At 39.1% G+C, this 27,845-nt stretch overlaps 1 protein-coding gene across 2 annotated transcripts; it reads left to right on the top strand.

The window, feature by feature from the left end:
* Positions 1-248: 248 nt before the first annotated feature.
* Positions 249-27,496, top strand: STAM2 (signal transducing adaptor molecule 2). Of its 2 annotated transcripts, none has more exons than XM_069780641.1 (14): positions 249-411; positions 9,369-9,453; positions 12,001-12,076; positions 12,300-12,395; positions 15,218-15,364; positions 17,054-17,123; positions 17,885-18,071; positions 18,944-19,038; positions 19,775-19,857; positions 20,040-20,127; positions 20,944-20,998; positions 21,661-21,814; positions 23,311-23,480; positions 23,711-27,496. In XM_069780641.1, the coding sequence occupies exons 1-14, from the start codon at positions 372-374 to the stop codon at positions 23,940-23,942; spliced, it is 1,578 nt and encodes a 525-aa protein (XP_069636742.1). In that variant the 5' UTR covers positions 249-371; the 3' UTR covers positions 23,943-27,496. The 2 variants fall into 2 exon arrangements, with proteins under 2 accessions (XP_069636742.1, XP_069636743.1); XM_069780642.1 differs by lacking the exon at positions 249-411 and adding an exon at positions 2,547-2,568.
* The last annotated feature ends 349 nt before the right edge of the window (positions 27,497-27,845 follow it).

Here is a 27,845-nt window from a genome sequence, read left to right on the forward strand (position 1 = left end):
GAGGCGGGGAAGGGGGCGGGGCCTCCGCGCCCGCAGCCCCGCCCCCTCCCTCGAGGCCCCCATCCCGCCGGGGTTGCCCCAGCGAGCGCCTGACGCCGCCGCCCGCCCCGCTCCTCCCCGTTCCCGCCGGTACCGGCGCCCTCCCGCACCTCTCGCCCTCCCCCTCCCAGCACTCCCCCCCCCTCCAGCCTGACCGGCGCGTCGTCGCGGTGCTGCTGCGGCGTTTCCTCCGCCGGCCGTTCAGGCGCGGAAGGGCGGCCTCCGGGGCCTGAGGCGGCGGTCGGGCGGCGGCGGCGGCGGCGGCGGCGGCGGCGGATCGGTCGGCCGCTGGCCGGGCTGTCTCGTCTGAGGAGCGGGCGGGCGCTGCCGAGATGCCGCTTTTCGCTCCTAACCCCTTCGAGCAGGATGTGGGTGAGCACAGCGGGACGGCGGGGCGCGGGGAGGCCGGGCGGCGGCGGCGGCTGGGCCCGGGTGGCCGGTAGGGCCGGTGCCAACGGGGCGACGGCCTCCTCTTCCTCCTCCTTCTTCGTCTTCACCTCACGGCTCCTGAGGGAGAAAGAGTAACGACGGCCGGTGTTGGAAGCCGCCCTTCCGGGCCTGCTCGACGAGCAGCCGGTCCGTGAGGCGCCGGGAGGTGCCGGCAGCCCCGCCGCCGCCGAGGTTCAGGGGAACACCGGCGGGCCGTCTCTGACAGGACCGGGGGGGTACCCCGCTTCTCCCTGCCCTCTCGGGGCTCCGAGGGTGTTGTGGCCCACGTAGAGACACGGGGCCGGAGGCGGGCTGGCCCCACTTGCGCTCGGCGGTTTAAGGAAGTGTGTGGTGTGGGCCGTTGCGCTGTGATTTCTGAGGTTTTACAGTTTTTACAGCCTGTCTCTGAGATGTCTTGTTGCCTCCCGCCTTTCGTTTTGTTGCTCGGTTTTCTGGGTTTCCGTGAAGTGCGGGACGTTAAGTTTGCCCTTTTGGTGTAGAACTCGACAGTGAAAATCAACTCTATTAATGTCAGCAGAGACCCGGTTTTATGCCTCTTTCAGTACCCGAGACTAAGGCATCGTCTAGGGGCTGATTTGGCAGCATCAAGTTAAGCCTAAATTGACATTTCTTCCCATTACAAAACCGTGAGGCAACTTTGGCCGGAGTTGGTGCCATCGACAGGATGAAGAAGATGAGTCACTTGTTTTGTTTTGTGTTTCTGCTCTGTCTTGTGCTTTCTTGAGCATCTGACTTGGTGTGTGCGTTGCTTTTTTAGGTTTCTCTTTTTTGCCTTTTAATTTTTTTTTTTTTTTTTAAACAATGCTTATCCTGAACCAAAGCACTGGAAAAAGCAATTAAATTAAACTAGATACCAGAGTCAGATTTACATTTCTTGTTACACTGGAATTTTAGGTAAGAGAAGAATTCAACATTCTTGGGATTTTTGTCAAGGCCAGGATGTGTAGAGGTGGAAGAGGTTGTTGTGAGTGCTCCTATTACCACAACATCTCTTTTTTGTGAAGTTGCACTGTTTTCTTAATGTGTCTGCAAAGTTTGTGTAATAAAATCATTCCCTTTCTTCTTTGTCTTCTCACAAACCATTGTGAGATTTTTAATGTTGACCTACAATGGAAATGAAGGTAGAAACTTGCCAGACGCATCATCCTGTTACTTCAGATAGCTTGTGAAGTTTTACATGTGTTTTGCCACTAACCTTTCACGTGGCTCTAACTAATGTATTTGCACAAGTGAGGACTTTCTGAACTGGGAACTCTTACAGCTGTGCAGAATTCTTTGGCAAACCTAAATGCGTCAGGAACATCAGGACTACAGTACTTCAAAAGTGACAGTCTGTTCACTTGCAGTTTCTTAAATTTTGCCTTGCATATACTAAATATAACTGTCTGCACTTACTACAATTAAACAAGTGCAACAGAATAGGAGCTTTGTGATTATTGAGGCTAAATCTTACAGTTCCTTGCTAGGAAAAATCTCTTTGCCTTTAGGAGCTTTTTTAAATATTATTATTCCGTTGGAAATTAGACTATCCAGAATATCAAATGTGGATAGACTGTACTTTAACTTGCAGTGTTTACATGAGTGGTTTTTCGTGCTTTTAATATGCATCTGTCAGGATTTAACATTTTTACATTTTCTTGTCTTTTTCATTAAAAAAAAAAAAAGGTATATACCATGAGCCCAGCTGATGGCCTGATGCTGCGGAAAGGAGAGATCCTTTTCCATGGTCCCATCCACCCAGGTTGTTGTGGCTTTGTGGTTTTTTTGGTGTTTTTTTTTTGTTTTGATTCACCATTGAGCTGATTCAACTCTTTTTGGCAGAAAAAAATGATTTTCCAGAGTAAAGTATTTGGCTTGTGAGTTAGATCATCTATGAAGGTGATGTGTTTGGAAGTTTGATGACTTGAATCAGCTCAGCAAGGCTGTGAAATGGTAGTGAAAAAGAGGAGCAGGACACCCCTGCAAAGGAAGAACAGGACCCCGCTTTTGGTAGCAGCCAGCAATGAGGTTGATCCAGCTCTCTCTTCAGACCATACATCTAGTACCACTCTTTTCTTGGAGCACCTTTAGAAAATGTAGGTAAATGTGCTTTTGCTTTGCCAGAGCTGGTTTTGCTTCCTTGGTTCTAAACCCGTATGTTTGCTTTTCAGCAGAGCTGTGCTGCGTCTTAATTCCCTGGCATCTGCTTTGGTTTCTTTGTATGTAGTTGCAGTGTCACAAGATTAACCTATGGAATAGTGTTTTAGAGAAGTGTGGTTTCTTTTATCTGTTTTTCTTACTGAGAGGATACCCCAAAACTTCAGTTCTTTGGAGTGTTAGAAGCTTTTTAATTTCCTGTCTAAATCTATTCATAGTTAGTTCATGTGCTCTTGATGTTTTCCCAGCGTTGTCCTTCCTCTTAAATAACCTTCATCTCTGAAGTAGTTGCTCCTTCAATAGAGAACAAGCCTATTCCCTTTCATCTTTTGTTTAGTTAGCCTTCTTTCGTAAGATTGTTGACATGATCAAGGGAGTAGGAAGTATTTTTCTGTGTAGTTTGACTGGCATCCAGAATTGTACACCGTATCATGGATCGCTGATGACTTGTATGATAGCATTTCACGTTTCCTTGTGCTTTACTGAAATGTTTATCTGGCACGTTTCATTCTAGGATTGTATTTGCCTTTTTGTGGCTGCTTTACCTTGGTGCCCTGTGTTTTCTTGTGCTAGAACTTGGCGTACTTGTCGTCCTCCTCTTGTTTCCAACTGCTGAGCACTTCGCTTCTAGGGGAATCTTTTATTGACTCTGCATGAATTGCGTTTTGCCCTGCTAACTGTTACCTTTTTCTCCCTAATCCACACCTCAAGGGTTTACATTTCCCCTTACGTTATCTTTCAGCCTTTCCTTTTATTGATGATACCTTCCAACTTTCTGCTCTGCTAGCTTACCATGGTTGATGGTTGGACTCGATGATCTTAAAGGTCTTTTCCAACCTAAATGATTCTATGATTCTAATTGAGGGGGTTTTTTTGGGTGTTGCTTGGGGGTTTTTTTTGGGTGTTGCTTGGGGGTTTTTTTTGGGTGTTGCTTGGGGGTTTCTTTTCTTCTTGAAAAGTAGGGGCAGTATTTTCCAGTCTTCAGTCTGTGGCTTTACCTTGACTTGACTGATTAAAATTCCTGAATTCTGAGCCTGCAATTTTATGGCATTTCTTCCTCATTTTTGAGATTATTACTGGTCTGTTCCCTCAGCCCTACCTTGATTTTTTTTTTTTATATATATATATCATAGCCTCACTTTTTTTGTTTGTTTTTAATTATATTACGAGGGATGTTTTGTTACATAATACGTCACTGTTGGTAACTTTCATTTTAGTGCTTTCCAGGCTCTAGAGTACAAGTCTCTCTTAATCCCTCCCTAGTCTTTTCAATGCTTTTCTTGTAGTTTGCAGATTGTCTGACAAATGGAATTGTTTGCTTTTCAGGTTATTGGCCAATTGACTCAATGAAACAAAATGTCACACTCCCTTTTTAAGCAAAATTTGTATCTTAAAAAGCCTTCTCAGTGAACTGGATTTACATTGCAAAAAGTTATTTTAATATTCCACTTTGATCCAATTTTTTTTAGACTATAATATTCAGTGACAGGAATAGGGACTTGGGATCCTTACAAGTAGGGTTGCCTTTTCAGCAAGGACCAAGTGGACCATGCAGTGTTACTGGAAATGCAAGTCATATGACTACAGTGTCATAGTGTCTATGATCACTAATTAAATCAAAGCTAGAATTTTCTAATTTGGCCGTACAAAGGCAAGGCAAACAAACGAAGGTGCGTGGGATTAAATTTCTGGTTTTCATCCATGTGGTTCTGCTTTATCTTCTGAAAAACAGCAGTCTGGAGTAGTCCTCAATTTTTTTTGTTTTTCACTTTTCATATATGAACGCTGTTTTTATATACTTAGAATGGCTCTGTGTAGAAGTTGAAATATTTATGTGCAGACAAGACTTTATTTCACATAGCTTTGGGGGGCAAATCAGTCACTAGAAAATTTTTATTGTAGTGATCACAGTCTTTAGCGAATGCCATATCAAATTGAAAAGTTCTTTGTGCTAAATCAGTGCTGGAGTGCTTGTTTTATCTTTGTTTCCAGCATAAAAATTGACACAGGTGGAAAAAAAATGTTATATTCTAGTATTTTTATTTTTTTTACCCGAGATGTTATTTGGCATCGTTGGCAAGCCTGGCTGAAGGAAATTGAGGACTGAAATAACAAAATATTTTGCGGGTTTGAAGGTCGTATGTGCTAGGCAGCATAGAGGTAGAGCTGTCATCAGACCAGGATTGCTGATTTTGCTGTGTCAATGTGAAATGCTAATGCTATACGTTAAATGGGATCTAGATTTCCAGCAGAAGCAGTGGGTGAGAGATTTGTGTTGTGTAACAGTGTGATACACTTTTGGTAGGAAAAGTGTCATGTTGGTTACCTCTGCAGAACTTTTGGGGTGCCCGTATCTCACTCGGGGAATTCTGGGGGCTGTGAAGTTCCCGTAATTCCCTTTCTTTTCTTCCTTTTTGTGTTCATACGGGTATTTTAAGATGCCCGCAGTTGCTGTTGCTGTTTTCCTTGCTTCTTGCCATTGTGAATATAGATCGTAATGTATCTGCAGAATTCTCAGTGTTGTATTAGAAATGGGGTGTGTTGCTTTTGTATTTGCAAACCTGAGGGAATCCAGTGCTGGTTGTGCATTGCTGAAAAGGCAGCAGGTCTCGAGAGAGGGGCTGGATGAAAGCTGCAAGGTACGGAGGCTGCGAGCTCTGCCTGGTGTTTCCAGGCCTGTAAAAGTGAATGTGCAGTAGCACACTTAATTATGAGTGCAGGTCTCTGACATTATGCCAGGATCTTTAGAGACTGAGGACACGACGTTTGGAAAGATGTAAAGAGGGATGCTTTTGAGGATTGCCACATGTTGCCCAGTTGCAGTCCTCATAGTATTACTTCTTTTCCTGTCTTCTGGTGTTATTTATGTGTATTACCCATCCCTTTCTTGTGAAAAAGGGGAAAAGAACTAGTGCAGTTTGGCTGGAAATGTGATGTTCAGCTTTCCTTTCAGATGCACTTTGGATGTTGTGTGGTAGAGGGAGGGTCCTGAAAAACTTGACTTTAGCAGGAAGTGGTAAAGCATTGCCTTCTTTTCTGGAAGAGTTGGTGACAGTGTTTGAAGGCAGTAGCTTGAGAAGCATTTCTTCTTTTGGCAGTAATATCAGTAAACAGTTCCCATCCCTTTCCCAGCTGCTCATTTTAGTGCTATCTCCTCTCTTGTGTTGGCATAGTTTTCTGTGCAGCTGCATGGCAAATCAGATCAGGGAACTGATCCAGTTAAAAATGATTAATTATGTTTTTAATTCTTTGTGGGTTTTTAAAAATATACCAAGCAGCAATAAAAAGAAGCATATTTTGCTTTCATCGTTACTTCTATAAAAGTAAGCTCATGTCCATCCAGTGTTCATTAATTGGGGGTCTACAGAGTATAAGTCATAGCATTTTTTTTAAAGTTTATATTCTCTTAGCACTGAAAAAGTCTTGGAAAATGTATCCTCCCACATCTGTTTCTTCTGATCAAAGTCCATGTCTCAGCATCTGTGAAGTAGTTATCCTTCAAGATTATTCTTCAGCTGGAGCTCATGTTAAGCAAAAAAACAGATGCTGTTAAATTTGTCATGCTGGCAGGGAAGAAAACCTCAAAAGTTGTAAGAATTTGCCGTAGGGCAGCCTTCTTATTCTCACTGGGACCATGTCTGCTCCTAGAACAGGCTGCATGGATACAAGAGGAGGGAGTTTGCATTTGACGTGCCTCCGTGTACGAACGTGCTGGCTGGGGGAGAGGCGGGGAGAAGCACGGGAGCTGCGAGTGAGTAGCGCTAGGCGTTATGGTAGCTATGCTGTCCTTCAAGGTGTGGAAGGTGTGGAGTTGAAACTTCTCAGCGAAGCCTGGTAAACACGAAGCCTTCCTGTAGACAGTGGAAGAGTTGATCCAGGATAGCATGGGACATCTTCTGTCATGGCAGGCAAAGCTGACTGTGACTTCCTCTAAAGGTCCAGGAAAACTTCAATGTATGTCCTCTGGCAAGCGCTTTTGAGTCTTTTGTAGAGGACAAAAGTGACAATTGTGTCTACGTAACAAACACCATAAGGGAGGGAGAGCTGTTGATGGGTCCCGGCAGGCTGAAGGAGCTGCACCACTGCCCTTGTTTTACCTTGTTCCTTATCTGGCAGTCTTTGTGGGACATCTTTTTTTTTTGGCTCAGCACGACAGCATGTACAAAGCTAGGAGCTTGGTTTCGCAGTGTTTACACTGGAGGGTCGGTTTACAAGCTTGCATTTGACTGGCTTGTAAACAAAGTAATTTTAAATTTCCTACATATTTTTATGTCTGAGTATCTATTTCAGTTTGTTTCTTTGCTGTGATATTTTAGAAGAGAGTGCTTTTTGCTAGTGAATTAGATAAGCGTCATCTCAAAGCATCTTATATGTATTTTCTGGATGCAATTATGTTTTTTCAAATAACTTCTCCAAAAGTAAATTACCTGATTTGGTTTGTTTCCCATTTGAAAAGGAGAGTAGTGGAGGGAAAGAGAAGGGAGCGTAGGAGGAGGAAAGTTTGGAGGTCTGGGTTTGGGGTTTTGGAGCATCTGAAATGATAAACAAAGCTTACGTATATGACAATACCTGTCTGTGTATCGAGACACTGGAGCGTCTCAGCTGAGCTTGCATCCTCCTGAGTCAGTGGGCATTGCTGAGAGCTGGAGTTGGTCACTGCTGTTTGTGGTGGTTTATGGTTCTGAAGACTCGGGTGTGAAATACAACCTCCATTTTTCTTGGCTTCCATGCCTTTTTGTTGACCTACCGCCATTTCTTACTTGCTAGCTGCTCCCTCTCTGCATGTGGAAGAGAGGGACTTGCGGAAGGAGGCATCTCTAAAATATTCCAGGAATTTCAGAGGGGAGACTGGTTTCAGGTCAGGGTGACACCAGGCAGTGCTATTAAACAATGTGCCCAGTCTGTTTTATAGGCATTGGTGCTATTTGTCACGGGAGGGCTGGCTTTATATGCACAACTGAAGGCTGCTGTCATCTAATGAGATGGACTAATTTGACTGACAAGTTTTGATGGGAGGATTCACACCACTGGGGATGGAGACGTGCAAGGCGATGCTTTTAAAAAGCAGTTTTAGCTGGCAGAAATTCATAGGAAACACGAGGCTGAAGTTGCGTGCACCAAACATTGCATTGTGCTGTTCTTTCGTAATTGTTCGGTACTTATGGTTCACATATCCAGGAAATGTGCATATAGAGATTGTTTTGGTTTGAATTTTTTTAATAAATTGAATGTTAAAGTGCTCAAAATTGCAGGCACTCATTTATTTTCAAGAACAAGCAATGAATTTTGTGTTAGTGTCCTAAAAATACTGATGCACTTAAAAGAAAATTTAACAATTATGTCCTTTCCAGGTAAGTTTTGGAGAAGGTTTATGCTGTAGGAACATGCTTTCAACACAGTATTTGCTTCCCTTAAATAGTTAGTCTAAGCTTGTGAAGATAATCTATGGCCGAAATTGCAAATTTCCATTCCTTCCTTCTTGGTTTGCTTTTACATCTGTAACAAAAGGGTTTTTAGGGGCACTGTTGGCTGCTATGCTTGCGTTTTCTTTGTGGAAGCCGTTCTGCTGAGCCAGCCTGGGTAGTGTTGCAACTTTTAACTGCAAAACTAAGTAGTGAAGCTGATTATCAGAGAAGATGCTTAACTGCACACATGAAATTGGGTTTATCCTGCAGTAGTATTGCTGTCAGCAAACCTTGTAATTTTGGAACAGCTGCTATCACAGAATACCATCACATTAATTGTGAGTGACCGTTATGGTCTGCTTTAATCTACTAAATATTCTTTAAAATACACATCTCAAAGGGATTTAGTGTCTTCTCCTACCAAAGTAAAATTCTGTAAAAATGCTGATTATGATATTGCCATGATTCTGAAGTGCATTCTGATGGGATTAATATATAACATAAAAATCTAAAAGCACTTGTCTTTGAATTTACTTAAAATATTAAATTAGCAGGTCAAAATTAAGCTGTAAGGCAGCAGAGGCAATGTATAAAATACTTAATTTGCTGTTTATAAGCTATTTTAGTAGCACTGTAATATTTACATGTGATTAAAATAACAAGTGCAATTAAACAACATTAAGACTTATCAGTTAATATATAGAATGAAATGTTTCAAATATTAATTAAGTATACATTCTTTTGATAGAGCAGTCTGTTTTTTGTTGCCCCCTTCTGTGTTTTTTATTAATCCTTCCATGCCATTTATTTTTCTCAGCACTTGCTGTGGCATTTAGATTTCCTGAAAAATCTAGTAGAAGAAAATATTTTAATAAGTGTTGAATGAGGAGATAGCTTTCCTTTAGAGCCCTAAGGAGGTTGGGGGTTTTTTTTGGTTTGTTTTTTTTTTTTCTTGGAACATCCATATGAAATATTTAATGGCATGCAAATGTTAGAAGACCTTGAGCAAACTCTAAGCTAGGGCTATAACTTAAACCTGGAGTAACTAAACAAACCATACAGAAGCAGTTTCTTTTTTGTCATTTACAACATTACACTTCAAGAGTTGTTTCTGTTTTTGGAACTCTTAAATACTTATCGCATCTGTTAGTCCAGTGCTGAAAACTGTACATAGCACTCTACAAGATAGCGAGAATTCATGCTAATCTGTAGAAGACACTGCCTCCCAGTATTTTGTATATGGAGTCATCTTTTTTGGTATGGCCGAGAAAGTGTTTGTTGACTAGAATCTGAACTTAATAGGGTATTACGCTTAATCGATCTTGTTTTTCTTTATAGAAAAAGCCACAAATGAATATAACACCAGTGAGGACTGGGGTCTTATTATGGATATATGTGACAAAGTTGGAAGTACTCCTAATGGGTAAGCTGTATCTCAGCTTTACAACGTATAATTTCATGTTCATGTGAAGAAGAATACTGTTTCAGAGAGAACGCGTCTTAAAATGCTCATCGTAGTCAGCTATGCAAAAAGTGCTACCAATCTGACACTTCTGCAAGCTCTACAAGTATATGTAGTTGGCTTTAAAATTCTTTGAAAGAAATGTTCCAGCAGGATTTCTAGTAGAGCAATTTGTATATGCTGAGTGCATTCCAATTTTTATGGAGTTTTGTATAGTAGACCAAGTTATTCATATTTAATGATCTTGCATAAATTTCAAGAGGAGACTGTGCCAGTAGGAAAAAGTGAACTAGTTTCTTTGCAGAAAATTATCTAGCTAAGACAGTTAGCTATTTATGATGAGAAATTTGTCTGTGTTTATTCATTAGGAAGAATGGGACTGATGGAAGAGAAAAGGGGGAAGAAAATGGGGATCAAAACACTGATCTGTTTGAACCGGTTTAGCTTAAGTGGTAATATTGAAACATAAATGGTAGTTCAGTGATCCTATAATGGGCAAAAGTATTTGCTGAATTTTAAGGTAACCGTCTTGTGTGATAACATGTTCTAAATTTTGAAGTAAACCTGAATTAGTGCATAGGCTAAATTCTTAATTCAATCTTAATATATATTCTTGTGTATACTATAAAATCCTAAATTCTTAATTTTAAATGCCACTACTGCTAACACATTTTACTTCAATTTTGTGTAGTTTTCTTCCCTCCTGCCCTTCACTAAAAGCCATCTTCTGAAAAGAACAAACATTGTTGCCTATGCTTAAATAAATACATAGCTTAACAACAAGTATGTTGACTTTGGATTGTTTGTATATTAACATACTCAATGTTAGGACTAAAACCATACTTCTCTGGCTACGTGTAGATCACCAAGTAGCTCAGCACGATAGGGCTAGAGTAGTAAACCAGAGCAGTTGGTACTGAAGCCACTGCATCCATCCAGTTTGCAGCTCAGGGTGTTTGGGGTTTCCCCCCTCCCCCTTCAGAACAGGTTTAAAGTCTTCTAAACTTAATATCCACACCAGCATTGGTGCAAATTTGTCTGCAGATCCTGTCACTGGCTCTGACTCTCATGGCTCCTTGAGAGGTAGGAGCACATTTGGTGTGCACAGGGGAGCTTCTGGCTTAGTTTCTTCCAAAAGTAAATAAATTTGTGTGCACAAAACTCCACTGTGAACTAAACGTGCAACATGTGGGAACGATCAGAAAATTTGTTTCAAAACCAGACTATTGCTCTAAACCAAAACGTGAATATAGATGCAGTTTACTGTACACACAGTATATTGAAACAGACATCTTTTGAAACAAAACATTGAAACAAACATCTCTCTTAATGTTAACAGTGAAACAGTTTTGGTTTCGTTTCTGCTCAGGCTTTTTTTTAAGCTTTGCCAAAGGTTGTAATTCCATGACGACTTTAAATTGACGGGAGAGAGAATTTGTGTTGAAGAGGGTTGTCAAATATTTCCTCTAGTCCCTTGTGCGATGGATTCCTGGTGAATCTGATCTTGGCAGAGATCTGGCTGAAAACTATCATGTGCAGCCAGATCAGTTCCTTGATCCGGGCACTGTATGACTCCTAAAGCCTCAGTCAGGAAGGGAAGGGGACTGCGTTGCCGTAGGAGGGGATGGTAGGTGTTTGGTCCACTACTTTCATCAGTGGCTTTCACTTGTGCCTGCGTAAAGTGACCAGGGAACCATAGCCTTAGTGGTGAAGAGCAGAGCTTGTTTGAGCTGAGCTCGCTAACGACATGGAGAAATGCAGCCTTGCGGAGACATTTCTAGCTCAAGTATACTGCAAGTCATACTAGTTGTAAAGATACCGCATCAGCTCTTTTTGTAGAGATTTCATGTTTTTAGGAGGTTCAAAATAATAGTGTTAATGAAGCCTTACATATGCCTCAGCCCATGTAGCTGGTGCATGCCGTTAATGCTTGTTTTAAGTATGAAACTTCTCAGTAGAGTAACATTTAGAGTGCTAATCGTTATTCTATACTTATCTCAGATTTTGCTGAAACAAATTATAAAGTCTTTATGCGTCCTTAGTGTCTTGAAAATGGGCTCCAAGAGCTGACAACCTGTGAGCACGATTTTTAAATTAAATCCATAGAGACCCTTAACAGTAGCCAGTAAAATAACCATTTATTTAATCATCACTGCTTCTCATTCTTTTTTTTTTTTATATAGATGTTTCTTTCATTGTCTATTTCAAATTAATTTCCTCAACTTACTGGCAATTGCTCCCTTTATGACCTGTCAGCAGTTTTATGGAAATCAATATAAAATGCCAGTGTAAAAATGGAGTTTGTTCCAATCCAATACACATATAAGAACAAACAAGTTGTTAAATATTTTTTTTCCAGACTGGCTCTGGAAAAGGTTCAGGTTCAGTTACATTTTTTTCAATAGACCCAGTTTTGTTTGCTTACCCAACTTGAGTATCTGGTATCATTCATTCCACAGATAATGTCAGTCACATTTATCGCTAATAGTTTCTTTGTTCCTTTTTCAGAGCCAAGGATTGCCTTAAAGCCATCATGAAGAGAGTAAATCATAAAGTTCCCCATGTGGCTTTGCAAGCACTTACAGTGAGTAGACTATCACTATTTTCAAAAAAGTTTGTATTCTTTTAGGTAATGCAGCTATTAAATGTGTACTGATCAATTAATATCTTTATATATCTTCAGTATAAGTCAGTCAGAGTGTGCATGCTGAACAAAGGATTGAATTTAACTCTTTTAATGTATGCTTTTATTTTGGATTATTTTCATTGTTGTCATACGTTTTTCACAATTGTATTTCTCTTGTCAGCTTTTAGGAGCCTGTGTATCAAACTGTGGAAAAATATTTCACTTAGAAGTATGTTCTCGTGATTTTGCTAGTGAAGCTCGAGGTATAATAAATAAGGTAATTTTTTATAACTTTAAGTACTGGGGGAGGGTTGTTTTGGTAACTTCTTTGCTTTATCTCAGCATAGCAAAGAATTGGCAAAACTAATGTTCTAGTTAATATGCATTTTCTAGTTTTGGTGTAATTGCAGGTACTGCTGGCTGTTTGTCTTATCACTGAAATTCATGTACTTTAATTTTTATTATGAAAAGATAATGTATTAAAGAAGTGACAGGCTGATAATACCTACTCCAAATTTTTACAAAATTACATGAGCAATTTTAATTAAAATCTGTGACTCTTCCTAAGCTCAGTTAACTTGATAATGGTGAAGGCAGCTTTTCTTGAAGAGCTTTTATTTGGTTTGAATGAAATTAATAGGCTGAAGTGCAAAGGGAAAACTGTGAGAAAGTTAAATTACATTTTTATAAGGAAAAGGATAAACTTTCTTAGTTTCTAGAGATACTCAGAATGTTGAATGAGGAGGTAACCAAGAAAGGAAGAACTAACTGGTTAGGGTCAAGCAGCTGATGGGATCTAAATCTGGATGCAATGAATTGAATAACAGAAACAGCTTTCCCCTAATTACTGTTCCAGTTGAAGACAAAAATGGCTAATGGGTTAAAAAGAAGTTAGTCTTCAAATATATGGGAGGCCTGGAATCATCAGAGGCTGAGCAAAGCAATTAAGGAAACTAATAAAATTGCTGGGAAGCAAAATGAGTTCACAGCTCTTCTGTTTCTTGCTTTGTATGGAAAAATAGGTCTTAAAGTCCTCCCCTTTGTTCTCATTAGCCATGGTCCATTCTGAAACAGAACATTGACCTTCATGGTCTGACAGCACTTGTGGATGTAAAAGCAAACCTTTAATCCCACTGAAGAGTGGTCCACTGGAGCATAATTTATTTTGTTGTTGGGAAATACTTTACGTTTTACCCGTGTCCCTGGCCCACTTGGAGGAATAATCTTCAGAGGGCAGATAAAATTGTACTTTCTCCGTTTCCTCCAAAAGAAAATTAGTTCAGACAAGTGTAACAAATGTCTTTGTGCTGATACTGAGCCTATCAGGCTACATCTCTTCTTTCAATTAAATGCATGCTTGAGCCCAAACTTGTCAACATTCTTACTGTTCAGCATATGTTTATATGTGAGGCACAGGCTTACAATGTGATCTGAACTACACGCAAATGAGAAATCTTGGCCATGTGCTGCATTTGTGCAGTCCCAGGCACTTATCCAGACAAGCCAAGTGAAACAGATGTAGGTGAGCCCAGCAGCCCCAGAGCCCTTATTCACCAGCAAGTATCCTGAGGTTAGTTTGGATGCTTTGGGTTCAAACTACAGTCTTTTCATCAACTGTCAACAAAACTACAAAGTGTATGGGGTCTGAAGTGCTTTGGTCCATGTTTTACCCTTGTAGTGTTGGCGTGACCTTCAGATATATTAGCTGCTCTATTGAAGAGTTGCTCTTTTTGCTCCAATGATTTTTTTTTTTTTTTTTTAAGGCACAATTACAGGATTAACTGCAGCTGATGTTTAATGTTACTGAGGTATACTCTGAAGGGTGTTCTTTAGCCATACAGTAGAGTAATACATGACTCTGACCTGCTTTCCTGAAGGTGGATTATCACTTTGGGTGAGGTTTTAGAACATAAAATTTGCAGTGTTGAATGAAGTCAGTGGTCCTATGTGGATTTAGAGTAGCTGTAAATCCTGTGGATGAGGGTGGAGGAAGAGGAGCTCTAGAGGCTCTTTCGTGCGAGAGGCTGGAGAAGAATGTGGGAGCCAGAGGAATTGCAGGCAGAGCATGAACTTGATCTTGGTTTGCACCCGCTCCAAGGAATTACCTTCCTTTGCCAGACTGTGTCCCTGCACCTCCATTTCTAATCCAGAAGCTGATAGTATAAACTGCCCTATGAGCTGGGTGGCACTGTACATCATGCATAATGTGTCATTCCTTTTTGTGAGAGAATCTGAATCAAGGAGACATACATACATAAGTATATACAGAGATGGCACAAAGATCAGGTTTTTGTGAGATGCTGTCACCTGAGAAGTCAACAGGGAGAAATGTGTTTTGGCATCTGAGGAGAAGACAGCAGAGATCATAAAAGGTAGGGAAGGTGTATTGTCTTGTAGGGAAAGAGACAGTATCTTATATTAGACCAACTTACATGGTTGGGAGGGGAATAACAATACAAATTAGAAGTAATGAAGAGAAAATTGAGGTAAAATGGAGGGTAACTAACATAGAGGTGCAGAAAAGTTGGGGTAAGTGTGGTAGATAGCCTGAATTTCTCCAAAACTATTGATGTAGAAACATGGCTAACATTTGAAAAGCCAAAAAGTTTGTCAGTCCTTTTCCTTAACCATTCCTTAACCAACTAAAATTGACTCCACTAAAATAACAGCAGTATAGGTAGGTGAGCTGCCTGCAAGATCTAAGCTTTGGCTATGCAAGAGAATTTGTCTCAGAGGATTGCTGTAAGGGTTGAAGGAACCCTGATTTAAAAAAGCCAGTTGTTTGGTAGAATTGGGGAAATCTGAACTACCTGCAGGCTGGTGCTGCACTGAGGTAATGGTGTTAGAAGCTGCTATGCCAGCTTTCAAATGAAAGGATGATGCTCAAAAAGCTAAGCATGTTATCTGTAGTATTAGAATCAGTGTATAAAAGACCATATATTTTCTAGACTCTGTTTTCCAAATTTTCTTAAGACAATTATTAATTATTAAGGCTATTTATAGTAAAATGGTTTTGGTAACGAAGTTTTACTGAGGGAACAATTCCTTCTGTTCATTTTGAGGTACAAGCATCCCTTTCTGTGCAATTTTGTCTTCTAGGCTCATCCAAAAGTATGTGAAAAGCTAAAAACTCTTATGGTGGAGTGGTCGGAAGAATTTCAGAAAGACCCACAGTGTAGCTTAATATCTGCAACTATTAAATCTTTAAAAGAAGAAGGTGTAACTTTTCCTGCAGCTGGATCGCAGGTAAAAGCTGGTTTGGGATAGATGGTACTGTTAGTTCACTGTTCCTGGTGGTGAACAAAATGAAAAGCTCTCCAGATGAGATCTTTTGTGCTTTTGATCAGAGGAGAGTAGGATGCTTGTTCTAGTTTGGTTCCCTCTTTATGCTGAGGTTCACTTCTATTCATTCTGCTTTTTTATGTCCTTGCCTTCCTAGGAAAAATAAGAACAGACTAAAGGCTATTTCATGATGCCCTTACGAGTTGTTTCATTTTAGATCCTTCTTTTCTTCCAATCATTTTTAGAGCCTCACTGAGCTGTCACCACCTTAAATCAAAGCAATTCTACGCCCACACTTTGTACTTGCTGTTTCATGGTTCTAATTGCTGACTTGGAGCACATACCTTCATTTTTCTTCACAGAGCCTCACAAAACAAAGGGCAATATCTGGAATGGAGACATTTTTGAAGATGAGCTCTGCTATGCTTTCCTTTTCTGAGTCCCCATTTCTTGTTCATGCAGTTACCTGTCCATGTCAGGAATTGTCCTGGCTCTTCAGTAGGTGGGGAGCTCCAATCCCTATCCTCACCCTTTGTATTTTACTTCTGGTGGTGTATTATGCCCAATATTCTGGCTGGCAGATACGATGACAGGTGGTTTTTTTCTGTGCTTTATTATTGATGCTTCTAAATATTTTCATGTAAATTATGAGTCAGGTGAAGATCAGTCCTAAAAATTAGAACTGCAGCTTCTATTACGTATTCCTTACATGAAGTTTACTTTTCTCTGTATTAAATACAGAGGGGTTTTTTTACTTTTACAATCTTTCCTTCCTCCACAAAGATGTTTTCACTTCTAAATCTAGGATATGTGTTAAAACATATGGCAGAAACATGGAAGATCTAGAGTACTGGCAACCAATTATGCTTCCTTTCCTACAAATACATATAAAATGAAATCTTGATGTTTTTACCTCATACACTTCACTTCAAACAAGCAAAGCTGAGGTTTATTAGTATTTGGTACACTTGTACAGAATTGTTTTCTAGGACCGTTGGTAAGTCCTAGACATGGCTAGTGTCTGAAACTAGGTTCTTTATTCCTGCTACACGCAGGACGACTTCCTTGTCAGAATGAGGTGTCGAAGAATGATTTCACTATGCTCTTGTGGAGACTTGTATTATTTAAGTCAGCAGCTCCCAACTTGATGTACATTGGGTCTTCCTTCCCATTGTCCCACCAGCAGAGATAGAGGGTGGCTTTTTGCTCTGATACAGAGACCTCCCTTTTCAGCAGGTCGAGCTGCTGCTTAATACCTTGGGTCTTCACAGATGTAGGACTCCAAAGAGCTTTTTCTTCCCTTTTGAAGGGAGGGGTGGAGGAGTGGAGGACAAAGGTGGAAAGAGCAGTCATTTAAATGTGTAGTCCCACTTTAATAAATGAGACTAAAATAATTATTTAAATGAGGTCAGTTATTTAAATTAGATCTGATTATTTATTTTACTTTGTTCCTTGCTGAAAACAAAATAAAACAGGGCTGAGATTCTGAAGAGTGGTAGTTTTTTCTTTCAGGAGGTCATGTTGATTCAGTAATGAAATGCTACAGTAAGGTAGCTAACCAGGAACAACTTCTTACTAATTTTTTTAAGTATATAATTATAGACCTTTCTTTTTCCTTTGTAACCTGAACTTACTCTATTAATACATTTGCAGGCTACCACAAATGCTGCTAAGAATGGTTCATCATTAAGTAAGAACAAAGAAGATGAAGATATAGCTAAAGGTAAATTGCTAGTCACAGCCTTGGGTTAGACTTGTGCTTTAGAAGTTTTGTTAAAATGCACGGAAATAGGAAGTTGTACTCTCTTCTGCTGCACAGAATTGAAAACAAGGGCACAGCAGGCTGGCACCTAATATACTGTATCATTCAGAATGGTATGAAGGTGTTTTCCTTGTGGATGAGGATTTGGGGTAAGGTGTATTCTTCCCCATCACATAGCCATTGGCATTGTTTTATGACTGCTTTCTCTCCACAGAGCTTGGTCACTTCCCTTCTGTACTCACACATTTTGTTCTAGCCTTCATCTTGATGCTTTAAAATATCAGAACATTTAAATGTTTTATTCTTTCTCCTCTTTCTTGGATATAGTTACTGTTGTTCAGATGTGATAGTGAAGAATTTATCAGTATTTCTGATCATGCTAATGATGCTACTGATATTACTAGTGTATGCGCTCCTTCAAATAGTGGGCTGTACCACGGAAAGCAGAGGGTTTTTTTAAATGTTTCATAACTTGTGCATGATTTATGTCCTGTCTTTTAATCCTGTTGCAGGGCAGGTACAGCTGTTGAAATGTGAAATACAGCTAGTCGTTTGGAGCAAAGATTTTTAAATTTAAAATATTAGAGGAGCAGATACAGATAGAGTTTATAATATAACAATAAATAATTTTCTATTTATTTTTACTAGGAAAGCAAATTGCCTTTGTTTACAGGGTTAAAATATACAAACTTCCTTTTTTTTTTTTCCTCCCCTAACTGTAGCTATCGAATTGTCTTTGCAAGAGCAGAAACAGCAACAAATGGAAACTAAATCCTTGTACCCATCTGCAGAAATTCAGCAAAACAATCAGAACTTGAGGAAGGTGCGAGCTCTGTATGACTTTGAAGCTGTTGAGGACAACGAGCTCACCTTTAAAAGTGGAGAAATTATTTTCGTTTTGGATGACAGGTATAATATACTCTGATGAAGGTGTCTTCATTCCAGAACTATTGGTTTCTTAGGATAGCAAATTTTTCCTGTCATGCTTTTTTTCCCCCCACAGAAATGTATATCATCACTCTGATCTCCCTCAAATCCCCTTTATCTTCCACTATTCTTTTCATACCCTGAGTTTTTGACCTCAAGTCATTTTTGGTGCAGGGATAACCTCCCTGTGTTACACTGGGTATTTCATTCTGTGGTGTAGGTCCAATTTGTTTGTGGTTTTTAAGATGAATGTTAGTTGGTTGTAACATATGTCATAAGAATATACATATGCATTACAGTGCTAAATTCCAGCTACTTCGAGGAATTGTTAAATCTGTGGCTATCAAGCATCACATTTGCTAAGAATAAAACTGAAGAAAAAATACTTAAGATAATTATTGTTGTTATCACTGTTGCCCCAATGATAGCTACGAAGCAGAACTTCTTCCTTGCTAATACTGTTCTAATTTAATAGACTGTGACAGATGAGTTATAGTTTTAATGTTAGTCCCCACCTGTGTACTTCTTGTAAACTTTTAGATGAAGCTATAATGGGCTATCATCTAATCAATCTAAAAATTGAAGAGTTGTGTTAAACTTTGAGTGATTGCTACTGAGTGATTTTACTTCCCCCTATTCCTCCTCTTCTCCTCCCCACCCCTCTGCCCCAGCTCCTGTCTTTTGCTTTGCTGCTAGGCTACTTATCTCTACAAACGTTCTCCTTTGCCTTTGTTATTGGATACACAGGGAAACAGTGTATTAGATATCATGGGTTTTCTGTCAAAAGCCCAAAATATGTCATTGACACAAAGCATTCGTGTTCAGAGTTTTGTAATACAGCTTTATTTCCGCAGTGACACCAATTGGTGGAAAGGTGAAAATCACAGAGGAGTAGGACTGTTTCCATCTAATTTTGTGACTTCTGACTTAAGTGTGGAACCTGAGGCAGGTAAGTTAGCTACTAAAAGCTGACAGATTATTTTGAAAGGTGGGCTTATGGTGGGACTACTGATTAGCCCATCAGTAAAATAAGTTCCTGAAATCAGCCCAAGGAAAGAATTGAGAGAAATCCTGTCCTTGTTTCAAACAAGCAAGCAAGCATACCACTGCTGTAGCTTACTTTAACGATTTCAGTCTTCTGATGCTCTTGTAAGTTGTTACCTTTTTCCTGTTACAGAAATTCAGTTCAATTTACCATAATTCTGTGTCAGTAACATACTACATATGAATGCAGTAACTTGCCATTTAAAATGTCGAAGTCTCTTTTCAGACATCAAACCTAGTATAGAATAACATTCATACCCATGTCAGTGGTTTGTAAGAATCACATTGTTAGCTTTATTCATGCTTATGATACCAAAATAAATCTTAACACTTACGACTTGGCTGAAAGTAACTGTACATGTGTTGGAGGTGTTTTTAGATGCTAATGTGACTCAAGAGTCTTTCCCTTGCTGGGCCTAGGTTCATAATCAGGCTAACAACCCAAAGGAAGCAGCTTGTCAGAACTTCCTTCTAGACAAACCCATTTTCCCTTCTTCAGCAACTAGGTGCATTACTGCTTGAAGTACTTATTCAAATTTCTCTCTCATTTAAAGATCGGATGGCAAGCAAGGAGTAAAGGTGTATTTTAAGTTAACATAGTAACCCAGGCGCAGAAAACAAACTAATGTTTGTTCTTTCAGCAACTGTGGATAAAAATTCTGTTCCTGAGGATACTACAGAAGAAATTAAGAAAGCAGAACCTGAGCCAGTTTATATAGATGAGGTATGCAGTCACTTTCAATATAAAAAATTACTGAGGTTGTATGTTGGTTGAAACATTATTTTGTTACTGAATGTTACCAAATAGTTCTTCATATAAAAAGAACTTTTTTTTTGTTTGAAAACTAAAACAGACTCTGCCATGCTTCAGAAATAACTGTTCTTAATCTTCTCTTGACCTTTCAGGATAAGATGGATAAAACACTGCAGGTACTTCAGAGTATAGATCCTACAGATTTAAAGCTTGATTCTCCGGATCTTCTAGACTCAGAAGGTACTTTGAGCACTAAGCTAGTTTTTGTATTTCTTCCAACAATTACCTTTTGTGGATTGAGCTGCTAATTCTTCTGCATTTATTTTAGGCTTAGCGAAACCGTGGTCTGCACTAATAGTGTGCTGTAGAATAGCTTATTTCACAGTGGGAGCATGGGGCTATATGTATAACTCTGAATTTTCGAATAGTTGCCAAGCCAACTCCATGTTTAGCAGAGTAATTTGCATAACTTCCAGCTAGCGTACAGTGCCTGATCTTTGCAAGATCCATCCACCTATCAAAACTCTGCTTGAAATAAGCAATTAATTTTGTGTCAAAATTTCTCCAAAATACTGCTGGCTAGGAGGGGAGAGAAAGTTCAGTTCACTTAAGAGCCAGTTAGTTCAAGGTGTGTAATAACAGTGGAGTGTACATTAAAAACGGGGTGTTCCTAGAATGGAAAAAGTGAAGGTAAAGGAAGGTCTGCAGTACAGCACATCTACATAGATTCGTAGGCACTCTAGATTGGATATTCCAGTAGGAGATGAAAGTCATAGATCTTGCACAGTGCAAGCAGAAACGCAAAATTTTCCACGTGTTTCATCAGTAGTCTTTTGTTCAGGAGGGTCAAGGGAAAGAGGAGAGAGGATGACAACGCACAATAACCACAGTATTTTTCCTGTCTATTTGGGCTGGAGGAATGGGACGCACACGATAACTAGGTGCGCTCTCCAATTTCGTATGCTATGTTAGTGTACTTGGATAAAGTATTTTTTGGCTGTATTTAAATTTTAATCGTGCAAGACACTAACTACCTTGACACTTTTGTCTTCACAGATATTTGTCAACAGATGGGTCCAATGATAGATGAAAAACTAGAAGAGATAGATAGGTGAGCCTTAACGTAGCTTCTGCATTATTTACTATGATTTACTTTAAATTGAGCAGTTGTATTAATTTTTTTTGGTACTTTCTCTTTTATCTCGCAAGCTAGAAAATCTTGCAAGAAAGATATTTTAACAATTCTACCTTTACTTTTCTAACGCTTAGGTACCAAGGTGCTAGTGTGTGTAAGAACATTTGACAGCAGCTCTCCAAAATTTACTGCATAAGTTACTGGGTGCATTTTATATTGGCGCTTTTTGACTGTAGCCTTTTGCAATCTGTCTAGAGCTTGGTATTTTCAGTCTGCTGCTGACTGTCCTCCATGACAGGAAAATCTATTCAATGCTATCTTTACCTCTTCCCCCTCAGACTCCTAGGGATATTTGAGGGTGAAAAGAAAAGGTAACTAACACCTGTGGAGTTGCTTGCCTTATTGCAGCTAGGGAAGAACAGTTGTTCACCACTTGGATTCTCCTTCCAGTCCCACTGGTATAAGAAACAGAATGGCAATTTTACAACATAGATGTGTAAGAAATGGACCATCTACCTTTTAAGGGTGGTTTTTTTCTTGCATATTCAAAACTGTTTAATGAACCACTCTTCTTTTTTTGCCATCTAACGCTAGATATTGGAGAAACTTAGCGTTTGCATATATTTGTTTTCAAACAGAAAGCATTCAGAATTATCTGAACTAAATGTGAAAGTTCTAGAAGCTCTGGAGCTCTATAACAAACTGATGAATGAAACACCGATGTATTCGGCCTACTCAAAACTCCACCATCCTGCACAATACCCGCCTACATCTTCTGGTGTTTCAGTGCAGGTCAGTATCCCTTTCTGGAAATAGAAACTTTCCTAATATAGACTTCTATTTAAAAAGATGACAGCAAAAAAGAAGTGTACGCTTTCTTGCTAGCCTACGAACAATCTGACATTGCTTGGTGGCTTTTTATAGCCTTTAGAATAAAATACCATTTATGCACTAGAACAGAGTACTTCAGTCTGCAGTTACCTGCTTGTACAATAAGGTGTAGTTGTTAATTTTGCTCTACTTAACAGAAAGATACTGTACTGAAAATACTAAAGGATTCCTTCTATGATTAATTTTTTTTCAGTTAGAATTGTGTGTTTCAGCAGGTTGGTGGATATTCTTGCTGTGAGTCATGTCCTCAGTCTTAAAGTAAAATGTTACCTTCTTATCTAATAGCGGGGATGGGAGTGAACTTTAATATTAGTGCATTAATCATGAGTACAATGTACTTTCTAAATATAGAAACACCAGTCTGGTTTTAGCTTTTTTTCCCCTAAGAAATGAACATGTTGTATTAAGGGGTGTAGTTGCTCAAAACTGTTTTACAGTATCTCTAATGTGCCATATTGACATTTTAAGAAAACAAAAATGGAAGAGAAAAAGATATATTAAAGATCCTTTTTGGAGAAAGCATAGAATGAGTGTTTTTAGTTTAAGTGAATTTTACTTTAATGTTAATTGTTCAGTGGGAAAAGAATAGTTGCCATAGCAACTGCTAGATCTGAAAATATGTCAGTTAAAAGTAATTCTGTCTCCTTAACTTCTGGTAACGATGGAAAATTCATTATAGTTTGAGGTTAAAAAGTAATTTAAGCCAAAAGGCAACTGGAGTTTACCATTTCTTCCAAGATGTGTGCTTCCAGTGGTGAAAAATACAAGATGTACAATTAAAATACAGCTAACCATGCTCAGCTTAGCGTAGTGACTTGGTACAAAACTGTCTATTCCTTCAGTGTCCATGTAGTACCCAAAGTCTAAAACCAATGAGCAGCATAGACTTCTGTAGACTAAGCCTCTTATACCACCTGTTCTATTTGCATTTTGAGTAAAGACTTGCATTATCTTAAACCATAAATGGAAGAAACTAAAGTTTTTGCTTTCCTGTTGTGTTAGAGTCTTAGAATATTCTTATGTTTTAATTTCCAAAATGTGTTAAGTAACAAATCCTGTATGGTGCCCGTCTTCCTACTCAACTCTGCATCAAAATATGTAAGGATTGAACATTTTAAAGATGAGGCAAATTAGAGAGAAAGAAATAAGGTTTCTGGGAGGGGCAGAAGTCTTGTACGTGACACAAAAGGTTCTTTCAGATATTAAGCGCTGATCTTGTTAGCAGTGCATTTCTGAAAAAGGTACCTTCTGATGAAATAAAGGATGCCTTGTTGAAAAAATTAATTGATGTTCATTCAGCCTTTGAACCCTAACATTTGTTCATTGTAGTGGTATTCTGTGCCACATTTGCTGCTGCTTAATTGAAAATAAAAGGTATACAATGTTTTTATTTACAGTCATATCCTGTACAGCCACCTAGTGGAAACTACATGATCCAGGGTGTTCATCAAGTCACCATTTCCCCAGGTTATAGCCTAGGACCTGATCAGATGGGGCAGTTGAGATCTCTGCCTCAAAGTATAAATTCTACTGGAGCAACTCAGCCAGCTCAAGCTGCGTATTTAAGGTATCGCTTCAGCAAACTGTTAAATCACCTTCTCCCTGATGGTAATTTTTACTACTTTTGTCTAGAGGTTGTGTGTTCTTGGCGTATTTACAACGACGCGTAATACTGTTTGATCATTTTGAAAATACACAGATTGCTTTTGGACCAAGCAATATTCTTATTTGCAAATTTGCTTGTCAGATGAATAGACATGAACCTGTCAGAATTAGATTTGTTTTGTTTTGTTACAGCCCAGGACCAGATTCTGTGTTAAACCAGACGTACATGAACCAGAACCCTGGCCTTCCGTCAGCTGCCAGCACAGCTGCTTACACCCAGCAGCAGATGGGAATGTCAGTGGATATGTCGGCTTACCAGAATAATACATCGAGTTTGCCTCAAGGACCAGGTTATCCCGTGGCAGTTCCTGCTCATTCCGTTCTACAGCAACAAACAAATTACCATCAACAGCCTCTCCTTTAAAAACAAACCAGCTCATATTTCTGAATTAATGAATAAAGGTTGCCAGACCTAATGATTTTTATGAATACCTGTCACGAATATCAAAATACATTTTCCTTTTAAATAACCCAACTTACTGCATTAGGGTGATGCAGAGTAAAAATACGCATCAGATATGATTGTTAAGCATTCGCATAAAGATAGCTTGAACTAGATTAGCTGATGGTTTAAAATAATTTCAGATTACTTTGAGCCCTTATTTCAGTGCTTTCAAGAAACGCCACTTGTGAATCTTAAGTTAAAAGATTGTTCAAAAATCATTTTCTTTTAAATGTGTTTCTGAAAACTTGAGGGTGCTTAGTTGTTGTTATGTGTTGCTCTTGTTATGCATTGCCTCCCCTGGTATCTCACTATAATCCTTCTATCCAAGTGGCTTTAGAGAATCCCTGCAGATGTAGAGACCACCTTCTCTCTGTGCTGCTGTAGTGAGCTTTACACTATGATGTGCACTGCCTAATTGGAACAACTGCACAAGTTCAGCAAATGAGAGCTGGAAGAGAAAATGATTTGATATTGTGACAGTGAGGACCATGTACCTACAGAAACACAAGAAATGAGATTTTTACAGTGCTGCCTATTAGATTTTTGGAAACTACAGAGAACTTCTGATGTGTTTCTCTTGAAGAAAACAGGTGGGGTTTTGCTAGAACTCATTTGTGTCTTTTGGCAGAGGGGGTACTGCAAGCACAAGTCTCCTTTGCAAGAGCAGGCAAGGGATGCTCCCAGCTGACTGTGTGGGCACTCTGTGGATACAAGGTGCTGAGCCAGAAACTTGTACAGAATCTCTTTTCTTTTCCTTTTTGGATGTATTTGGAAGTGAAGGAGTATTGTAGTTCCTTGTGGTAAAGGAGGAGGCTCAAGAATGTTTGAAGCTTCTTAAGACTGTGAGAATCTGCCTTGTTCCCTTTCCAACAGGGAGCCGAGTAGAACAGGAATTGTCTTTATGGGACCAGGGGGTTCTTGCCTCTCTTGGATTTCCTTTCTCTGCCACCATCTCCATCTCTAAATAAACACCGATTACAGTCAGAGAAACTCTTAAACCATTTGGAAAAGGTGTATTTAACACACTATCTGTATAGGCAGAATACATGTGCTTTGTGAGTGGGATTGTGCTCCTCATTTAATACAAGGAGTAGCTGCATATTGAAAATGACAGACGTGTCTTTAGAAAAGGAATTGCCTTGGAAGCGTAGCATTTGGTGGCTAAGAAAAGAAATCTAAGAATTTCTTCCCTGATGCACTTTTTTAATGGGTGGGGTTTGTACAAGAGGAGCAGATGAGCTGAATTATCTTTCAGGAATGTGGGATTTCTTTCTTTTATTGTTTCAACCTCTGAAAAAAAAAAATCACTATTTGCCTACTCACTTTAGCGTAGTCATATTTATACCTATTTTAACAATTTTATGATGAGTAATAATCTTTAAATTGGGAAAATAATGGAAGCAAATCACTGATAAAATCATCTTGATTAAATGCATGAAACTCCCAATTGTCTAAATAAGTATGTTTGGTGTATAAATTTTCTACCAAATGAGAACTATCAGATTGTAGACTGTTGTTGAGTAATAAAATCCACTCTTCACTCAGCGCCACCTCCATTTCTTTTACATTTTATTTAATTATTTAGTGTCATGACCTTGTTCATTTGCAGCCTCATGCTTATGCAATAAGGTATTCAGTACCTGCTCTTTAAATAATTTTTTTTAATTTGTGCAATTGGAAGGAAGCTTTTGTCTTTCCTTTTGACATGACTTTAATTTGTCTTTATCCTTCCCCTTGAAGTAGTTTAGTATAAATAGCACATGTTGCAATACTGAAGTATTTTGATAACTTGTTCCTGGGGTTCTTTAAGAACAATAATTAATTTCAGTGCTGCTGTTCAAAATTCTTATTGTTTGGAGATTTTTTGGTAAGAGTTTACTTTGTTCCAAGTTGGTATGTAGTCAAACTAAACCTTGCTATCATTTATATAGATTCTCCATGTTTGTTAGTAAATTGAGATCAAGGTAGGTATTTTTATTGGATTCAAAACTTTGGTCCAGCAGAAATACTGAGCATCTTAAATTGAGATGGCTAGACAGATGTGATTTGATTATGTTCAGTAATTATTAAATATAAATAATGTATATACTCATTTGTCTGAGATTTTCTACACAGCTACATATATGCATACTGTTAAAGCCTGAAATTTTATAAAAGCAGGATTTGTCATTCTGTCATCTCTTATATTCCTAATTCTGTGATATGCAACTTGTAGATAGTGTAAAATAATTTAATTATTATTAAAATAGTGTATTTAGAGGGGTTTGGTGTTAATAGAATCTGTTTTTTCTCTTCATACTTCTATACATTATCATATTTATTTTTAAGGCCTGATTGTAACTGAACATGCTGCCAAAGGATTTATCTAACTTCAGATTTCTACATTAGGTTTCTACCTACTGTTTTATATCAGGAAACAACAGTAGATAACTTCTGCTTTTTCATATAAACTCTTAATGGTTAACATAGAAATCTGTGCAACTTTATAATGAGAATTTTATTGTAATATATTTGTTTCATGGGTGTTGAAAATATCAATACCAGATAAATTTTCTTCCAGTATGGGTTGGCAACCTATTATGTCTAAGTTATAGTCAGCTGAAAGCAACAATTGAACTTGTCCGTACTATCACCCACCATGCAGAGACATGTTTTAAGAAACTGTGGTCTTTCATCCAGCCTTGATGTGACAAACGCATTGTTGATTTAATTTGGTACAGAAATTACGATGTTAAAAAATCAGATTGTTTCCGTAACAAGTAAACCTTAAAAATAATGTTCTGTGTTCATTTTACTCCAGCTTCTGTTCGTAGATGTTCATGGACTTGTGGAACAGTGTAATTTCTTTTGAAGGCTGTCCCTTAGAAAGGAGAGCTCAGTGGGACATGGCTGCAGCTGCAATCTCTTACAGGAATTATTTTCTGATAGGAAGGAGGGTTTTTTTTTCCTTCATTTTATCTATGCATCTTTTCTAAGAAATAATAGGCACTACTCTTGCTTACATTGAACACTGTGATGTATCTGTTGAATGAACGAATAACTTTTTAGAATTTATGGCTCTTACCAGTTAAATTTTACATGAAGCTGACTCAAACTGTTTTGAATTGGTGAAAATGAATAATGAAGGAAAGGAAATAAAACCGGGACAGGTTCTGAGCACGTGTGAGCTTTCACAGCTCTGCTCCCTTCACTGGCACTGTGACGTCTTCTGGTTGGCCAGCGATTGATGTGGCCACCAACGGATGGCATGCCTGAACTTTGAATTCAGACCAAGGTTCTACTTCTGTTTTGTCTGGGGTTTAAGGTGAATGTGTACTGGTTAATAAGTGTATCAGTTCTTACAGAAAATGATCTTGAAGAGTTTGCAGTATTAAGAATAGGGGATCTGTTTTATTGGAATAGGCGTTTGGCCTCCTGTCTGCAATATGTGTGCATTGCCTTGTACGAATAAAACAAAAAGTTTGTTTAACAAACATGGGTGAAGAGCCTTCTATTTACTACGTAGTTAAGTTCTCACTAGAAAGATAAGGCAAAAGCTACTCCAGTCATCTGAACGTCACTGCTGCAGCCCTTCCCCTTCCCTGTTCTCTTCTGTCCTCCCACGGTGCCCTCAGCCTTGCTCCCCGGTGGGAGCCCATCCTGGGCTGGCACCCCCAGGCTCGGCCACCAGCCCGGCTACCTCCAGCTCATTGCGTTCCCACACGCTGTCAGCAAAGCCAACGCTCTGGAAGACCGTTACTGCATAGCCATGCTGCGCTTCACCCCTGTTGAGGAGGTCTTCTCCGTGGGAGCCAGCTCTCTGTTCCCTGGATTGTCTGTAGG

Source organism: Haliaeetus albicilla, chromosome 4 (assembly GCF_947461875.1).
Source record: "Haliaeetus albicilla chromosome 4, bHalAlb1.1, whole genome shotgun sequence".
Taxonomy (NCBI): domain Eukaryota; kingdom Metazoa; phylum Chordata; class Aves; order Accipitriformes; family Accipitridae; genus Haliaeetus; species Haliaeetus albicilla.

Excerpts from the sequence above, each read along its gene's own strand:
- STAM2 (XM_069780641.1), top strand. The coding sequence starts at position 372 with ATGCCGCTTTTCGCTCCTAACCCCTTCGAGCAGGATGTGG. Across the intron at positions 12,077-12,299 it reads TGGCTTTGCAAGCACTTACA|CTTTTAGGAGCCTGTGTATC; the intron begins GTGAGTAGACTA and ends TTCTCTTGTCAG. Across the intron at positions 23,481-23,710 it reads GCTCAAGCTGCGTATTTAAG|CCCAGGACCAGATTCTGTGT; the intron begins GTATCGCTTCAG and ends GTTTTGTTACAG.